Source organism: Nomascus leucogenys, unplaced genomic scaffold, assembly GCF_006542625.1.
Source record: "Nomascus leucogenys isolate Asia unplaced genomic scaffold, Asia_NLE_v1 001414F_37993_qpd_obj, whole genome shotgun sequence".
NCBI lineage: Eukaryota > Metazoa > Chordata > Mammalia > Primates > Hylobatidae > Nomascus > Nomascus leucogenys.
In genome coordinates, this window is record NW_022095946.1 from 1 (window position 1) to 17,710 (window position 17,710).

General features: G+C 34.7%; 1 protein-coding gene and 1 pseudogene across 1 annotated transcript; one reads left to right on the forward strand and one right to left on the reverse strand.

The window, feature by feature from the left end:
* Positions 1-4,203: 4,203 nt before the first annotated feature.
* Positions 4,204-5,151, reverse strand: LOC115833770 (annotated as a pseudogene).
* Positions 5,152-11,829: 6,678 nt separating this feature from the next.
* Positions 11,830-12,895, forward strand: LOC100602383 (olfactory receptor 4K2). Its single transcript, XM_030808597.1, has one exon. The coding sequence runs from the start codon at positions 11,860-11,862 to the stop codon at positions 12,802-12,804; it is 945 nt and encodes a 314-aa protein (XP_030664457.1). The 5' UTR covers positions 11,830-11,859; the 3' UTR covers positions 12,805-12,895.
* Positions 12,896-17,710: the final 4,815 nt, after the last annotated feature.

The window sequence follows — 17,710 nt, forward strand, 5'->3', positions numbered from 1 at the left end:
GCAGAGCGTGATGCATATTGAATATGATATGTTACATGTTAGTACAGTTTAATTTCCATCCTGAAGAGGATTGCTGTCTTGCCTCAGAGGCTTCTCAGGGCATTTCCTCTCAAAGCTCAGTGTCATTAACAGACACATGGTGATTAACCAGGTTCGCCAGAACCACTTGAGGGATATAAAATCAGGGGCTCATTTCCTACAGACTCCGAACTCACAGAACTGTGATTTCCTACTCAATTAACACACTTTTCATGGCCACGATACAGAATGTGTAACACATCTCTTGATATGTTTGCTTTTCTCTGTGTTAGAAAACTAGGGGTCACTAGCATTAACATAAAACAAACACTAAAAATGTCTGTCTGCATCCCTCCTTTTCTGTAGAACCTTGGTAGGTAAAGGCCTGGTAACTGGGTTTCTGAGGACCACAGATACCAGGTGTGGTTCTATCTATTTTTACGGTTTTTCATATATTAATAGAAATCCCATCAGCTTCTCTTTCCCTTACTTCCTCACCACTCTTTTCCTATTTGGGATCCTCTCAGTCACCCTCCCAGAAATCAGCTTTTTGGAAGTTTTATGTGTGAACTACCACTGGACAAAATGAATTGGAAGGCAGGAATCCTACACACCAGAATATTAGAGCTTGAAAGGACCTCACAGAAGATTTAATCACATCAGCGACTGGCAGAAGGTCCCACAGCTAATGACAGAATTTGACAGGAACATTTGATAATCTCTGAAATTCTTTTCACTTCAACATTTCTATGATTACTATATTATATACTCAAAGAGTAATGGAATAGTAATAAGGAAAATATAAAAAGGACATTTATTTAGAAAAAGATAATTAATGTACTTCAAAAGTGTAACAAGTCACCACTTTAACTGTTCACTGAATCAAATACTATAGCAGATAGTAAAAACAAAGCAAAACAAAACAAATTTGCCAACAATTGAACAACAATAACAAAACAATAAAAATAAGAAAGGGAAAAGTCCGCTCTCAAAATGCTTATCAACTATGAGAAGAAATAATACAGTCTTAAGAATTGTTTAGATAACAATATATTTCAATGCATAAAATCAATGATGTAAGACATATTAGGTCTAGAAAAAATAAAGACAGAGAGGTCAATAAAAGAATTGAAGAAGATTCCCTGAAGAGATGGGGCTTAGATTAAACCTTGAAGGGTGACGTTATAAAACTGCACTGTATTTTAGTGCTAAAACCATTGAAAATTTTGAAACAAATATTGTAAAATTATTTTAAAAATAGATTTTCTGGAAGAAGAGTGGGACAAAATTATAACTGACCAGAAAAAAATGGCATGTCAAACGCATTCTTTCTTTGTCAAGTTTCCTATAGTGAAGTTTCACAAATCCCTGACCACATCTCATATGGAAGAGCACTTTGCTGCTTACTATCTCACCTTCTAAGATGAGCAGGGGAAAGTAGTTGTTTAAGTAGCGGCAATGTATTTGCTATGGGGAGAGAAGTATGACTAAAGGAACTTTTATGCCAGGAATGAAGTTTGGTGCTGAGGTCTCAGTGTTTGAAGCTCATCCAGTTTGAGACAAATCTCAATTTTCTTTGTGCATCTATATATATTGAATTTTTTGCACTATGGGAAGTGTTTTTACATCTCTCTACATTTACTCCTGGTTTCATTTATTAGACCATAATTAGAAATCAACTTCTAAAATCATGTAAACTCAATGGAGGTAAATGGAGAACAGAAAAATCTAGTCAATTAAAAAAATAAAAAGTGAAGAAATAAATTAAATGACTCTACAGAACCACACTTCAGACAGCTTTGATTAGGCCAACAACTCTTGGAATTTAAGACATAGCATCTTGAAATTAGACTCAATAGTCCCTTAAAGTGTTCGCTAGGTATGTCTTTAACAATGAACCTTGGGCACTCAGTGTTAGGCTTTTCTGTGACTATGATAATCAAAGATTAAAGAGCATGCTCAGATAAGTGATTGTCAGTAGACAATATGAGGCAGGGAAAGAGAGGACTCTATCAATGGATGGATTAGAATGGGAACTGGAATACTCTTTTACTCAAATTTTCTTAGGTTGGTGATTATATCACCTATCTGTATTTTTTCTTTAGGGTTAATTTCCTAGGTTGCTTTCCTAAGGCTTAGAACAGATGACTTTATTTTACAGCATATGCAAACTTTAATATAATGGAAACCATGACATTTATTTGGTTATAATTCTGGTAATGTATATATTAAGATGCTGAACAGGCACACAAAATTCATAGCCTGATAAAGAAACAACTATACTATATTCTCGACCTCAATCAGCCAATCATCGACTATTGACTAAAACAAAATATGAACAACCCAACTTAAGAGATTTGGTCTTATTACAAGGACTGAGAAGGACAGGTTTATAATGTTCTGAGAGCCACATAAATAAAGAACATTATTACTATATTTTGTTTAACCTTTATTCATTATTAGATCTCTCCAGTAATCATTAAACACATTCATAAATTGAATTGGCTGTACTTCATCACAAGAAACACATTTAAGATTATGTCTTTTTAACTATGCTAACTTCCTTAACTTTTACAGCAATTTTAAACAAGTGAGGCAATTTACAGTTGGTACAGGCTCAGTATAAACCCATAGAAACTACTGGGTCAGTATAGTAAGCTGCATATTCATTTCTTTGTCATTGATAAATTATCTATCCACCTATATTGCCATATGTATATATATGTATCCACCCATCCATCAACTTATTAATCTATCTGCCCATATACTCACCTATTGGCTATTTTATCTATTTGACTCCTTAAATCTATCCATTAGTCATCTAAATATCCATCTGTATTTATTTATACTCAGGCTAAGGAAATATTACTCAGAATATTATGTAAATTTTGACAATTCTAGGGATTGGCTAATTATTAGTGATTACAATAGTTCAGTTTTATACATTAAGCATTTCTTTCACATGTAGCTCTCAGAATGACAATGACCAAATTGCTCTTGGAGATAATCTGGCCCTAGTTCAATAGAGAGGGAAAGGAAGAGAGAGGGAGTGAAGAGAGAGAGAGCATCTTTTATGCCAGATTCTTTCATTGAATAGCTTACTTGGGAAAGTAACATCATTCCCTGGTTCTCAATTTCATCATCTGTAAAATAAATAGATTTGACTGGATGATTTGTATTTTCTAAAACCTCCACTTATTAGATATATATGTTGAGGAACCTGTTTAATGAAGTCCTTACATCAAATACTGTGTTTAACCATAGGGAGAATGGCTCAGATCCTTTAAACCCACTATTACAATGTGGCTTTGGATTTAAAAAATGGTACAGTAACATCATGACACCAAACAATTTGTTACTGCTTAGGAAATAAAATCTATATTTGTGAGTGAATGATGTAGATTTTGTCTCTACTTAGCATGATTTTGAAAAACCTAGTGTATCACTGGGTCTTACTTTTATCTTTTGTAGAGCAGGGCTGTGAATGAGATTTGTTGTATAGTACTCTAGGTTCCTTTAATCAGATAGATGAATGATAGATAGATAGATAGATAGATAGATAGATAGATACTAGATAGATACGGACATAGATATAGATATGACTATAAGAATTTGCATGGAGTTTCCTATACTGTTTTAAAAACTATGGGAGTCCACTCTAGGGAACGTAGGGACTAAAGTAGATACATTCCTAATATTTTTACTTACCAAAACCCTCTATTGCCTTCTGAATTTTGAGCTACAAAAACCACATTCATTAGCATCTTGTCAGCAATAAACATTCTATTGCTACTTTAGCGTATAGGGTACTATACTAGGTGCTGGTGCTTTTATACTTGTCTTTTTTCTTAGAGACTATTGCTAGAGATAGGGAGGAAATCTACTCTTTCTTAAAACGTGAAAGTCTCAAAGGAAATTATATTCCAATAGATCTAAAAAATAAATATTTGATATTGTTGGTCCTTTCACATAAAACATTAAGTATACATTTTATCATGCTCTACAGTAAATGTCATGTTGTGTAAGAAACAATTAATATGACTAGAACTTCATGACAGCTGAGGCTGGTTACAGGAACAGTTCTAACCACGAACTAATTGATTTCTTGCAATAGCATCAATATGTTGACCAATTGAATGAGGGGGATAAATGCTGAAGAAGTATTTTATTTTCCTATGAGGAAAATTAAGAAGTATGATCAGTCTTCCTAGATTTAAAGATATGGCTGCTTAGTTTCCTCATTGAATACTTGACATCTTTATTCCTAAGTGTATAGATCACTGGATTCAAGAGGGGAGTGAATATGGTATAAAACACTGAGAGTACTTTGTCTATTGGGGAAATCTGTGAAAGGCCACACATAGATGAAAATGCATGGGCCAAAGAAAAGGGTCACAACAGTAAAGTGGGCACTGCACGTGGAGAGGGCTTTGGAGGATCCAGCAGAGGAATGCTGCCGAACGGTGACCAGGATGATAGTGTAGGAGATCACCAAGACGATGAAGCACACCAGGGCAATCATGCCACTGGTTGAGATCATGAACACCCCAGAATATATGTGTCGACACAAGCGAGTTTAATCCCCAAAGGGAGGTCACAAAAGAAACTGTCTACTTCATTGGGTCCACAGGAGGGCAGATTCACTGTAAATGTTAACTGACTCAGAGCATGGAAGATGCCGACAATCCAGGAAAGTATCACAAGCCCAACACACATTCTCCGGCTCATGATTGTTAGGTAACGTAGAGGCTTACAGATAGCCACATACCTATCAAAGGACATGGAGATCAGCAGTACAATCTCAGCACCCCCTAAGAGATGCAGGAAGAATATCTGGGTCATGCAGCCTTCAAAAGTGATGGCTTTGTGTTCACTAAGGAAGTCTGTAATCATTTTGGGGGTGGCAAATGAGGCCAGGGACATGTCAGTGAAGGAGAGATTGCCCAGCAGAAAGTACATGGGGGAATGAAGGTGTGGCTCTGATGCGATGGTGACCACAATAAGAAGGTTCCCCAGCACAGTGGCTGCATAGACTATGGAGAAAAGCAGGAAGTAGAAAATCTGGAGTTCGAAAGAACTGGACAGACCCCGTAGTATGAATTCAGTTACCACAGACTGATTGCTCCAGGCCATTTGCTCTGATTTCTGGAAGGAGTCTAGCATTTCTATTTGGGAGGAGAACTACGAAAAAATACAGCAATCAAACTCAAAGTGGGATTTTTGCATGGACTAATTTAGTGGCAGCCCACCATCAGATAGTTCCCTACTGTCTCTTTTCCGGACTCACAGTGGCCAAATATTTTTCCCAATGGCCTTTTTAGGTATTTCAAATGATTCAACTAAATATCTTTTTTTTATGACTTAGCATTTGTTTTACAAGTAAAATACAAATATTCATAAAATAAATAAAAATTAACGGTTTCAAATATTTACTCCTCAGTTTGTGAAATAGTTTTTAAACTTCACAGCTTGCTGACAGCAGGCTTTTGTAAGAAAAGTGAGTGAAAACCTTTTTCAAACATCATGAAGGGTGAAAGATGGATGAGGAATATTTGAGGATCAAAGCTTATTATTAGTGGGAACACAATAGTGGGAAGGGTGTGGGCACTGGTCTCTTGCAGTGGCTAAGAAAAAGGAATCAAACAGGGGAGGAAAATGACTACAGAGATACATCATCTGTTTCAATTTTCTGATGGAGATTGTCTAGAATAAAAGTGAAATGGCCGGGTGCGGTGGCTCATACTCGTAATCCCAGCACTTTGGGAGGCCGAGGCATGCAGATTACGAGGTCAGTAGTTCGAGACAAGCCTGACCAACATGGTGAAACCCCATCTCTACTAAAAGTACAAAAATTAGCCGGGTATGGTGGCATGCACCTGTAATCCCAGCTACTCAGGAGGCTGAGGCAGGAGAATCGCTTGAACCCGGGAGGCAGAGGTTGCAGTGAGCTGAGATCGTGCCACCGCACTCCAGCCTGGGCGACAGAGTGAGACTCCGCCTCAAAAAAAAAAAAAAGTGAAATCACCTCTAATTATTTGTTTTTTATTTTAGTTATACAGATATTATGAATGACGCTTGATGTATGTCACCAATGCCATACATTTTTCAGAGGCTAATGAACATGTTCTGGTTAAAGGCTGAAGTACTCATACATTTCTAAGTATATTTTAAATAGAAAGACTGTTAAATACCATGCTGCCAGAAGCCAGGCATTTTTTAAATGCTAGAAATTATTGATTTCACAGAAGCTGTTTGAAACAAGAAACACTCTTCCTGTTTCCAGAGTTTACATGGAGCAACTGTTGAGACAAGTTTACATCAGACAGAAGATAGTAATGAATTTAGAAGTTATGTAATATAATGCACCTCAAAAGTTGTAACTTGGCTGATTAAGGAAATCTCTGTCTCACTGAGATCTGAGTTTTACAAAGTGCACTGAAAGCCAATTGAAATGATGTGTACTCAAAATTCATGACAAAACCTTTTCATCTTTCTACTAATCCAAGCATTTGTTTTTCTTTTCTTCTCAAACCTCTGTTGTAACTAGATATTCTAAACAAATTGTTCTAAGACCAAACTCAATTTACTCATTCAACTACCTACTGTTCCTTGGCTTTCTATTAAAAATTGTGTGGCCTTGAAAAACAAATAAACAAAAAACCTTCACATTGTTCTTCTAGCTTTACCCATCCCAGAAACTTTTAATTTCTTTTGCACTCACCTACCTGATATTTAAATAGAAGTCTCTAGCACAGCTCTCATTTAAATTGGTGTACCAGAAATAACAGTGACCTGAAAGTCAGAAAATGGGAATTGAAATCTTGTCCTAGGAGTGTGGGATCGAGTAATTTACTGAGTCAACCGATGCTTCCAAGTCTTCATATGTAAAATAGGGGCGTTGATCTAGATAATTTTAAGATCCTTTCCACACATGTAATATAACACTCAACCAACTCCTGAAAGCAAGGACAACTGCTTCACAGTGAAGTTAGGTGAATCGCTTGCCTAATTTCTGGGGAAAGGAGGCTCACAGTCCTTGAGACCTTTGCATTTATGACAGCTGTATTGATATGAAATAATTTTGTGAATTACATGGCAAGAAAAAGACCAGCTGCTGCTTGGGGAATAAAGAGATATTCAAGTTGCAGTGGGAGTTATTAAAACTTTCAAGTTGGTTTGGCCATATTTAAAGGTGAATTACAGAATGCATGATTGCTCGTAAATGTTTCATGTACAGGGCATGGATGTGATTGGCTGGGAAAATATAAAGAATAACGCGTATCTTGGACCAAAGCAAAGACAAGACAAATAGTATCTATTATTTGACTTGTGAGACTACAAGTGTTATCTCTCAGTTCCTCCATTAATTAATGAGTATAAGGCCTGTGTATCCCCATTTGGAAAAAAACTGATACAGAAAATAATAAAATGAATGTTCAAGAATTTAAATTTTGTACTATTCACTTGAGTCATTATGGAGTAATGGAAGAAAAAGTGAAAAGTGAAAAAATTCTAGTTTATAAATTCTAACTATATAAAGGACATGAAGTAATCATCAAAATGTTAATATCTCCTAAAAATCAGAATAACAATCAATAAAATTTAAATGCCACCCATACTTAAATATTTCTCTATTAACAAGAAAGTTTTGAATATTTATATTTCACAGAGCTTGTATTCATAAGGTGAAAAGAAATAACTTGATGAAACTGCATTATATGCCTCTAGTATAATATAAAGAACATTGAATCTCAGATTTGGAGGCCTGAGTTTACATCACAGTACAAGACTTTATTATATTATACTGAGTACATCACCACATTATCATAAATCTCAATTTCCTCATTTGCACTGAGAGATTAAAAAAAAAGCATTGATATATCAATACATAAAAAACTATTAAATTAGAGAATAAAAAGACCAAGAACCCTGCATAAAATGGGAAAAAAGTGCAAATAGCTGTTATCTATACAAAAGATGCTCAAACTCTTTTTATATGAACGTATGTTGAAATTCATTGAGATACCACTTATCAAATATCATATGGTAAATGTTTCTATCAGGCAGCAAAATTCTAGCATCTTGAACACCTGTTCTAGATGATACTATGGTGAGGTAATGCCAGAAGGAATATAAAATAATATATTTATAATATTATGTATTCCAGAAGGAATATAAAATAATATAAAATTAATAAAATCCCATGGAGGAACATTAAATATATTAAATATACACATATATATTTAAATAGGTATATGTGTATATAGATGTGTGTGTGTATGTATATGTACATATATATGTGTGTGTGTATGTACATATACATACACACACACATATATTTATATGAATATACATACACACACATATATATTAATTCATTTACCTCTAAGGAGAGGGAGATGATAGGGGACAACAGGAATGACATGTTGGAATGTCAGGGATAAAATCAAAACATCTCTGATTTTATCTACATTGTTAGTTTTGACTTAGGTTAAGAAATAGAGTTCAACTTAGAAAGCAGAGCTACCATGCACTGTGGGATAAGGCATTTACCATAGGAATTAGACCTTAAACAATTGTGGAAGGACTTAGGAAAGCAAAGACGTGAAACAGAGAGCTGCAGAATCAGAGGCAGCAATAGCCAGTCAGTCGAGAAACCAAGCCCATCTAGCCAATGAAGTAGAGGTCATGAAAGGAGCAAATTTCGCTCGTAGAAACATTTTTGTTCAGTTGCTACTTCTGAGGATCTGCAGGCAGGCAGCCTGAGGCTTCTGTTGATCCTCCAATTCAGAAGTTGGGAAAAAGGTGGACACAGAGTGAAGTGGCTGAGAGCAAAACAAGCTAGAAGCTGTTGGCGCCGCTGCATCTGTATAGCCACAAAGATCAGAGAGTAGTGGCTGGTGCTTTAGGCTGCTTTTCAAATTCCAAACAAATTTATGTTTAGACAACTCCAATACAGAAAGACGTGGAGAAAAGAATTCTGAGAACTGTAGTTCTCAGCTTAACCACTTTGACAATAGAAAGATGTAACGTGCCACTCTCCAGTCTATAGGAAAGACTCATGCACTTGCATTATTTACCTGGGAGCTCCGCTGGTACTGGAACTTTCAGAAAGGCTTTCCTAACATATCTTGTGCCTCACCTGGAGTGTATAAAATGGCTAGGGTCTGGCTGGTACTCCATATTTACATATAATATCTCATCATTCTGTATTTCTCCCTGTGTGTGTGTGTGTGTGTGTGTGCACGTGTGCCTGTCTCTCAATGTTTCTTTGTATTTATTCTATTTATCCTAAGACCCTGATGAGTTAAAAAATAAAATATATAAACAGTGCTGGAGTCACATATTGACTTTTAAAACTTCTGCTCATGTGTGGCATATGATACTTCTAGTCACATTACATTGAACAAAGTAAGTCATGTATCCAAGGCTCTGGTAGATAAAATGAGGGTTATACTCCTTCCACAGCATGTGAAGGTTTCTGAAGGGATGAGCCATATACAAAAAGGTAATCAGTTTTGATTTTCTAAAATTCAGTCGGCTGGGCGTGGTGGCTCACTGTTCATCCCAGCACTTTGCGAGGTGGAGGTGGGCTGATCACTTGAGGTCAGGAGTTCGAAACCAGCCTCGCCAACACGGTGAAACCCTGCCTCTACTAAAAATATAATTAGCAGGGCATGGTGGCACATGCCTGTAATCTCAGCTACTCTGGAGGCTGAGACAGGAGAATTGCTTGAACCAGGTGGCGGAGGTTTCAGTGAGCCAAGATTGCACCATTGCACTCCAGGCTGGGTGACAAGAGTGAAACTGTCTGAAAAAAAAAATCAGTCTACTACATAGACTGCACAGAAGAATAATCATATTATTAGTATTCAATAAATAAAAATATTCATAATGACAGTTACTTGGATGTCTCACTTAATTACAATCACATTCACATTTCTGGTAACTTAGTCAAAATTATCTCCTTATATCCATTTCATTTAATGATTTGTATTAAATTTCTCCCTTCTCCAAACTATCTAAATAAATGCTTACATAATACTGCTTTCAAATAATCATAATTCTGCCCCTGACATTAAAATGACCCGTTATCTTTTATATGAAGTTAAATTTTTAGAAAAACATTCTTGTTCTTCTAAACTGCTAACTAAATATCCCATTTCATGGCAATTAAGTTGCACTGTTTTCCCTCCACGTGCATTTTTTTTCTTCTGCCAATCAACATTTTAGTTTTCATTCTAAGTCGAGTTCATGACATGTCTCCTGCAAGAACACTTGCTTGATTGATTCTGCACATTACCAGTTTTCTTTTTTTTAACTAAAGTCTAGTTCATCCATGGTCTCTGAGAATTGACTGAACACGAGGTTTATTTGGTGGTATTTTTCACCAATTGTTTTATTTATAGGTGTTTAATATTTCCAAATAACTCTGAATTACTTGAAGCAGAGGTGAATGTTTGGATTTTGTTCTCCGTTGCTTCTAATATAGCATTAGAGGACCAAGAGTGCTTATTAAAATTAGTTGATTTGATGTTTCCTGCGGCTTTTTGAAATTAGGACTTTCCCAACTTCTAGCCCCTGAGTCTCTCAGGTCCAGGTGAAAACAATCTTTGTAAATTCCCATAAGATTCTTGAAATATCTTTCCTTTGTGAACTCAATAATGCCATCTTTGTTGTTTAATAAATCCCATTGCAAGATGATTTCTTGTTCAATTCCCATGTCCCTACAGCATCCATTTTATCCACAGCTGGTACACAACTAATGATTCAACTAGGTCATTTATTTATATTTTAAATTGCCTTCTATGCTCTGTCAGAAGCCTACTTAACACTGAATAAAGCCCTGGTTCTGCTATAGATCTGGTAAGTAAAAGTGTTTCACAAATGAGTTCTACTGAAATATTTTAAATATTTGCCCTTCCCACTCCCATTTCCTAATCCCTATTCCATGCAGCTTAGGTCAATACAACAGTTTACATATGTTGACATTTACAGAAGAAGAATTCAAACAGAGGTGAAATGAAAGAGATCTTTGAGCACTTTCCCATGAAAATGTTGTTATATATCCTTTATGATATAAAATTTTAAATCATAGAATTATGAATATTTGTAAGGAACACATTCATATTTTAATTAAAAAGAAAGGACCAGAAGAAGTTAAATGCCTTTCCTTTGTCTATATGACTGTATTGTAATAAATTGGTCTTCTTTCTCTGGATGAATATCAGCAAAACTAACTTTCTATGTATTTCTTTTGAGTTTCAAACAGGAAACTTTATCTGGGAATACTTTAACAGTTCATCTCTGGAAATGTACAAGAGCTCTACAACTGTCCATCGAAACTTCACTATAATGTGCTTAAGAGCCCTTATATGTGATATAATTTTTATATGTTTTCGTCAGTAAGGATATCTTTATGGACAAATTCCAGATGACTAAACATGTATGTGTATGTGTGTTTCACACATTGTCAGCATAAAGTAAATTCTTACTGTTATGGTTAGACTTACACAGATGAATAGATGGACAAATAGGTAGGTAGGTCTGTTCAGAATGATATTATCTTGGTTGGATTGCCGTTTAGTATCAGAAAAGAACGTGTTCTTTTCAATACCTATGATTTAAGGAACATTTTGCTATAAGCTCTAATATTTCATAATTTCCATTCAAAACAATATACCAAATGAGAAGGATGGAAAGGAGAGTCAAGACAAGTTTTATAGAGAAGATAAAATTTCTGAAAGTAGGCAATTGGAAATGAATTTTTGCTTCCATTGAATCTGACTTTCTTTTTTTTTTTTTTTTCGTGATACAGGCTTCTGCCTATGAATCAAGACAATGGATGTGGCCAATAAGTCTACCATGTCTGAATTTGTTTTGCTGGGGCTCTCTAATTCCTGGGAACTACAGATGTTTTTCTTTATGGTGTTTTCATTGCTTTACGTGGCAACAATGGTGGGTAACAGCCTCATAGTCATCACAGTTATAGTGGACCCTCACCTACACTCCCCTATGTATTTCCTGCTTACCAATCTTTCAATCATTGATATGTCTCTTGCTTCTTTTGCCACCCCAAAGATGATTACAGATTACCTAACAGGTCACGAAACCATCTCTTTTGATGGCTGCCTTACCCAGATATTCTTTCTCCACCTTTTCACTGGAACTGAGATCATCTTACTCATGGCCATGTCCTTTGATAGGTATATTGCGATATGCAAGCCCCTGCGCTATGCTTCAGTCATTAGTCCCCAGGTGTGTGTTGCTCTCGTGGTGGCTTCCTGGATTGTGGGAATCATGCATTCAATGAGTCAGGTCATATTTGCCCTCACATTACCATTCTGTGGTCCCAATAAGGTAGACAGCTTTTTCTGTGACCTTCCTGTGGTGTTCCAGTTGGCTTGTGTGGATACTTATGTTCTGAGCCTCTTTATGATCTCAACAAGTGGCATAATTGCGTTGTCCTGCTTTATTGTTTTATTGAATTCATATGTTATTGTCCTGGTTACTGTGAAGCATCATTCTTCCAGAGGATCATCTAAGGCCCTTTCTACTTGTACAGCTCATTTCATTGTTGTCTTCTTGTTCTTTGGGCCATGCATCTTCATCTACATGTGGCCACTAAGCAGCTTTCTCACAGACAAGATTCTGTCTGTGTTTTATACCATCTTTACTCCCATTCTGAACCCAGTAATCTATACTTTGAGGAATCAAGAAGTAAAGATAGCCATGAGGAAACTGAAAAATAGGTTTCTAAATTTTAATAAGGCAATGCCTTCATAGTTTTTGTGACACAGAACATTAGTCACAATGCTGTGTTAGGCTCTTCTTTCTAGAGGGTTCTTATCAAATTGTAATTGCCAAGAATTTGTGAGGGCTCAAGTTCAGTGCATTTTGAAACTATTCTCATGAATGTGAATGTGTTCAAAATACATTTGAAATTTCAGAAAACAAGTTAATGAAAAAAAAAAAAAAAAAAAAAAAAAAAAAAAAAAAAAAAAAAAAAAAAAAAAAAAAAAAAAAAAAAAAAAAAAAAAAAAAAAAAAAAAAAAAAAAAAAAAAAAAAAAAAAAAAAAAAAACAATTTATTCTAGAAACAAAGACTATTTTATTTCGAATGTTAATGACGTCCATAAAATTGCTGTAAGTGTAGCAATCTTTACCAACCACTTTTAGTTCATCATCAAAGCAATACAGTCATGATATTTCTTTCTGATAATGCAGAATGAGTAGAGAGGCTGGAGAATTCTGAAAATCAGAAAATATGAAATGAGTTGCAGATCAGTACACTTTGTTTTGTACAGACATAATGGTTGCTTAATTCCTAAGAAGTTAAAACCGGAATTAAGTTAAGAGACACAGCTTCTAACAGTAGAATTTATGGGGAGTCCATGCTTTCATTTTAAAGTGTTGTATTGCTTTCCATTTTGGTTATTTTTTTCTTGAAATATTTGGCTGTAAAAATAATGAATCTGCATTTAGTAATACATTGTCAATGTAATAAGTATGTTTTGTACACAAATAGGTTTTGTTACTGTTATAAATAAATCTGGTAAGGTCAATATTAGCTTTTATGTATACAAAGTATTACTACCACCTGCTGGTACTTACTGGGATTGCAAGTATTGAAAGGAAAAATCATTCTGTATACCCTACTTTGCAAATCATCTTTAAATGATGGCAAACATTCATGAGTTAACTGTTATTTAGAATTTTCTAAATGATATTGATAAAATATAGTGTCTTATATATGATCCAACATGTATCCACAAAGGGAAAGATATGTTGCAACCACAGTATTTGATAATATCAAGTTGTTATTTTCTGGTATGATTGAGTAAATGGAGAAAACAAATGAAATGCATTAATTATCATTTATGAAAGATAATTAAAACAGAAAATTCTTAGATGTTAATATTAAGCCAAGTTATAAAAGGAATGTATTTTTTCTTCATCAGTTTTTGTTTTATTTCTTCATTAATGTACTAAGCAAATAAGGAACAAGCTTACAGCTTGAAAGTCTGTGATATTGTGTTTAAAGCCTGAGCAGTTTTAAAATTATTAGATAATAACGTCTACAGTATTAACATAAAATTAAACATGCTTATGTAAGCACAAGATTAGCATAATTCTATTTTAAATAGGGATACAAATAGGCCAATTTAGGTTTTGAATGTGAACTTTCTCTTGGTTGCAGTTATATGTACAAATATGTTCAGACTCAAGGACTTCGTTTATGTAGAATGTTTTAGCTGGTGTTTAAAAATGCTAGAAATAATTCTTTTACTTGACATACTTATTTGTTCAGGGAATATTTTCAAAACTGTCCTGCTTTTTGCAATATAAAACTGTGGAATCTTCTGGAAGAGACGCTATTGATTTTCTGTGCTTTTGTGGAGAATTCTAAAACTCAAGAACATTTGCCAAAATACCCTCAAAGGTGTAGCTGATCAGCAGACAACTCTATAAGGCAAGTCAATAATGAGATTAAGTTGGTGGATTGATAGTAAAGTTCTGTAGCTGATAATAAAAAGGATTACAGAAAGCCTTTGGAGGACTTACATATATAAATGGAACTATCACATTTCTTGGTGGCTTAGTGTGAGGAGTCAATATTCATGGTACCTCTGCATGTTATATAAACACTTAAAAATCTTAGTTAGGACTTTAGGACTCATGGTGGATGGTTTTTTCGATATATCTCTTAGACAAGATGCTGACACTCTTTTACCAAGGATAACTGCAGTGACATGGCCATGGACTTGTTAAGCAATAGTAAGGATGGTGCCAGCTGCCACCGGAGTTTCCAGAGACAGATGATGTTCTGCAGAGAATGCAACATAAGCAGGCAAGTATAATTTTAAGTGATCTGCACTATCTGCAATAACACAACTGAGGGAGTTCTGGAGCATTTATAGGAAGACTGTGTTAACAAGAAACTTCATCTTCCTCTACCTGTTTAGGAAGCTGTGAAGCTTGACAATAATTGAATGCAGATGGAAAAACTGTTAAAAATCGAGTATAGATAAAAACAGATAAAGTGTAAATTTTAATATGTGAAGGAACTGGATATTTATAATAGCAATAAAAACTACAAATTATGTTTGTTTCTAAAAATGCTTAAGAAAACTTTTAGAATACTATATGGTATAATGATGGTGGATTTACCATAAAGCTAGTAAAGCTTAGGTTTTATAACTTCTCCTTTGCATGGATTTCCTCGAAGGCCCTAGAATGGAAACTAACAACCTTTTATTAGTTGTTTTGATTTTCTTTTCCTGAAACAGGTGTCCTCGAACTATATAAGCTTTAAGCCTAGCTTGTCCAACCCATGACCTGCAGGTTGCATGTGGCTCAGGAGATGGCTTTAAATTCAGCCCAACACAAATTCATAAGCTTTCTTAAAGCATTATAAGATTTTCTTGTGATTTCTTTGTAAAGCTCATCAGCTATCTTTAGTATCAGTGTATTTTATGTGTGGCCCAACACAGTTCTTCCAATGTGGCCCAGAGAAGCCAAAAGTTTGGACACCCCTGCATTAAAAGAGTCTGCACAATCTGAAGTCTAATGTGTAGTTTTAAAAGTCTTAGACTCTGGTTATCTTTTTTTCTTTTTAAACCAGTGTTTAATACTACTTCTACTACTAGTGGTGTAAACTTAAGCTAAGTACTTAATACCTCTTAGCCTCAGTTTCTACATGTGTTAAAGGAGGTAATAGTGGTCTCTACACCACAGAGTCATTTGAGGCATAAAAGAAGTAAATAATATAAAGCATATAGTTGTCAATAAATGTTAGTCATTGTATCATTCTGGGTGATAACCTCTGGATATCTTTGTTTATGGGACTTGATAGTCTCTTGAGCTAACAATTGACTTGTTTAATTTAAAAGGTAAATTTTCATTTATGTGTTTTAAATATTGATGTCTGTATATGTGTGTGTAAATATTCACATCTGTATACGTGTGTCAGTATTAATTTGAAAAATTAAAAGTAACTTCCACTAGAAAATTACACTGGTTCTTACATTAATTAAAGCTTCTGGAAACTTGTTTTTCTGTCTGTTCACAATTGTCATTAATCAAGAGAAGTATCAAGTTGTTGCTTAATCATCATGTTATTGCTTCTTTACAATGAATAAATATTAAATTGGTTTATTGGTTTTAGGACGAATTCACATTACAATTGTCATCAGAATAAGAATGATGTTTGACTCATATTAATTAAGGTGAAGAGATAGGCAGATGGATAGATTAGTAGATAGATAAAGTTTTGTATTATATGAGCTGTCTTATGTGTGAAGTATTTTTCTGCATTGATAAGGGTTTAGGATAATGTGATCACTGGATTATTCTACTATAAGAAGTTCTTGGTAAAATGCTGTTACTTGTGCATATCCAAACTGCTTATGAAAGTATTTTCAAATTTAAAAAACTACCAATGAATCTGTTCTCTACATGTGAGTTTTTAAACAACTCAGTTATAGCAAAATTTGTTGAGAGAGTTGGAGTAATCCTCCTATTTCCCTGTTCTTTCCTTGATATTATTTTGCATGGTTTTCGGATGTATGCATCAGTTGAAAAATGGGGAGAAGAAAACAGCCAGGGAAATCTAATTCATGTGAACTTCTTGCTTGTACTCTCAGATGCCAATGAAATCCGCTAAGCAACTTGATAGTTTTTCAGTTTATAAGTTTCTGTTATGCTTTGTTGTTTGGAATTATTTTTAACACTCTTGGTTACACCTATGAGGTAAATATGCACAAATTATTCTGGAGTGTGTAGGACCAACACTCAAATGAGATTGAAAATGTGATTGGGATCATTGATTGATGTATTCTGTCTGTATTGTTGCTAATATAACTCAATTGACATGTTTATTTTTTCTCTTTGATTTTTGTAAAACAAATTCCAATGTCTAGTATGTACTAAAATATTATACTTTCATTTTTATTTTTTACTCTGATAATTTACACTGCCAATACAAGGAGATGTATACCTATTTTTTAAATTAAAAAATGTTCTCGGACTGGAGGTTCCAGGTTTTTTTCCCCCATTAGCCTTTTTATGACTACTAAATGCAAGACCATTGTTAATTTGCCTCTTTTCTTTACGTTTTAACTGTACTAGGTATCTGAAGCCATCAACAAAAGCTAGATTTTTCTCCCTTTGCTCACTTGCCATCTGTTAAAGAAAATTTAAAGGAGATAATTTTTTTTTTAGTTTGAGGCTAGAAATAGCAATTTCATTAATAATTTTTAATATAATAATATATTTATATCTAAATTTTTTCTTCTTGTTTGAATGTACTTATATTGGTTGTCCTACAGTTAAGAAAACAGAAACCATTGGGTAAATTAAGCAGATTTAATACAATGTATTAAATGCTTATGAATAATTCAAAGACTTACAGGAACATGCATTGGAAGCTGCTACTGGAGCTATTGTGTTCCAGAGCACATTACCCCAGTAATGTGATGTAAGGGCAAAAGGCAAAAAGCTTTGGGGTCATTGCCAGTCCTTCATCACCCTCAACACTCCTGAAGGTGGTGAATAGTCACTGGACACAGGTATGGCTGCCACAGTTGCTTTCCCTCACATGTCATCATCATCTTGCTCACCAGCAGCAATTATATCAGTAGATCCCTCTGCCTCACTTGTGCTTTCTAAAGCTCATTTGGTGCATCTAATTG

Bases quoted from the DNA above. Each gene is read 5' to 3' on its own strand.
- LOC100602383 (XM_030808597.1), top strand. From the start codon at position 11,860: ATGGATGTGGCCAATAAGTCTACCATGTCTGAATTTGTTTTGCTGGGG.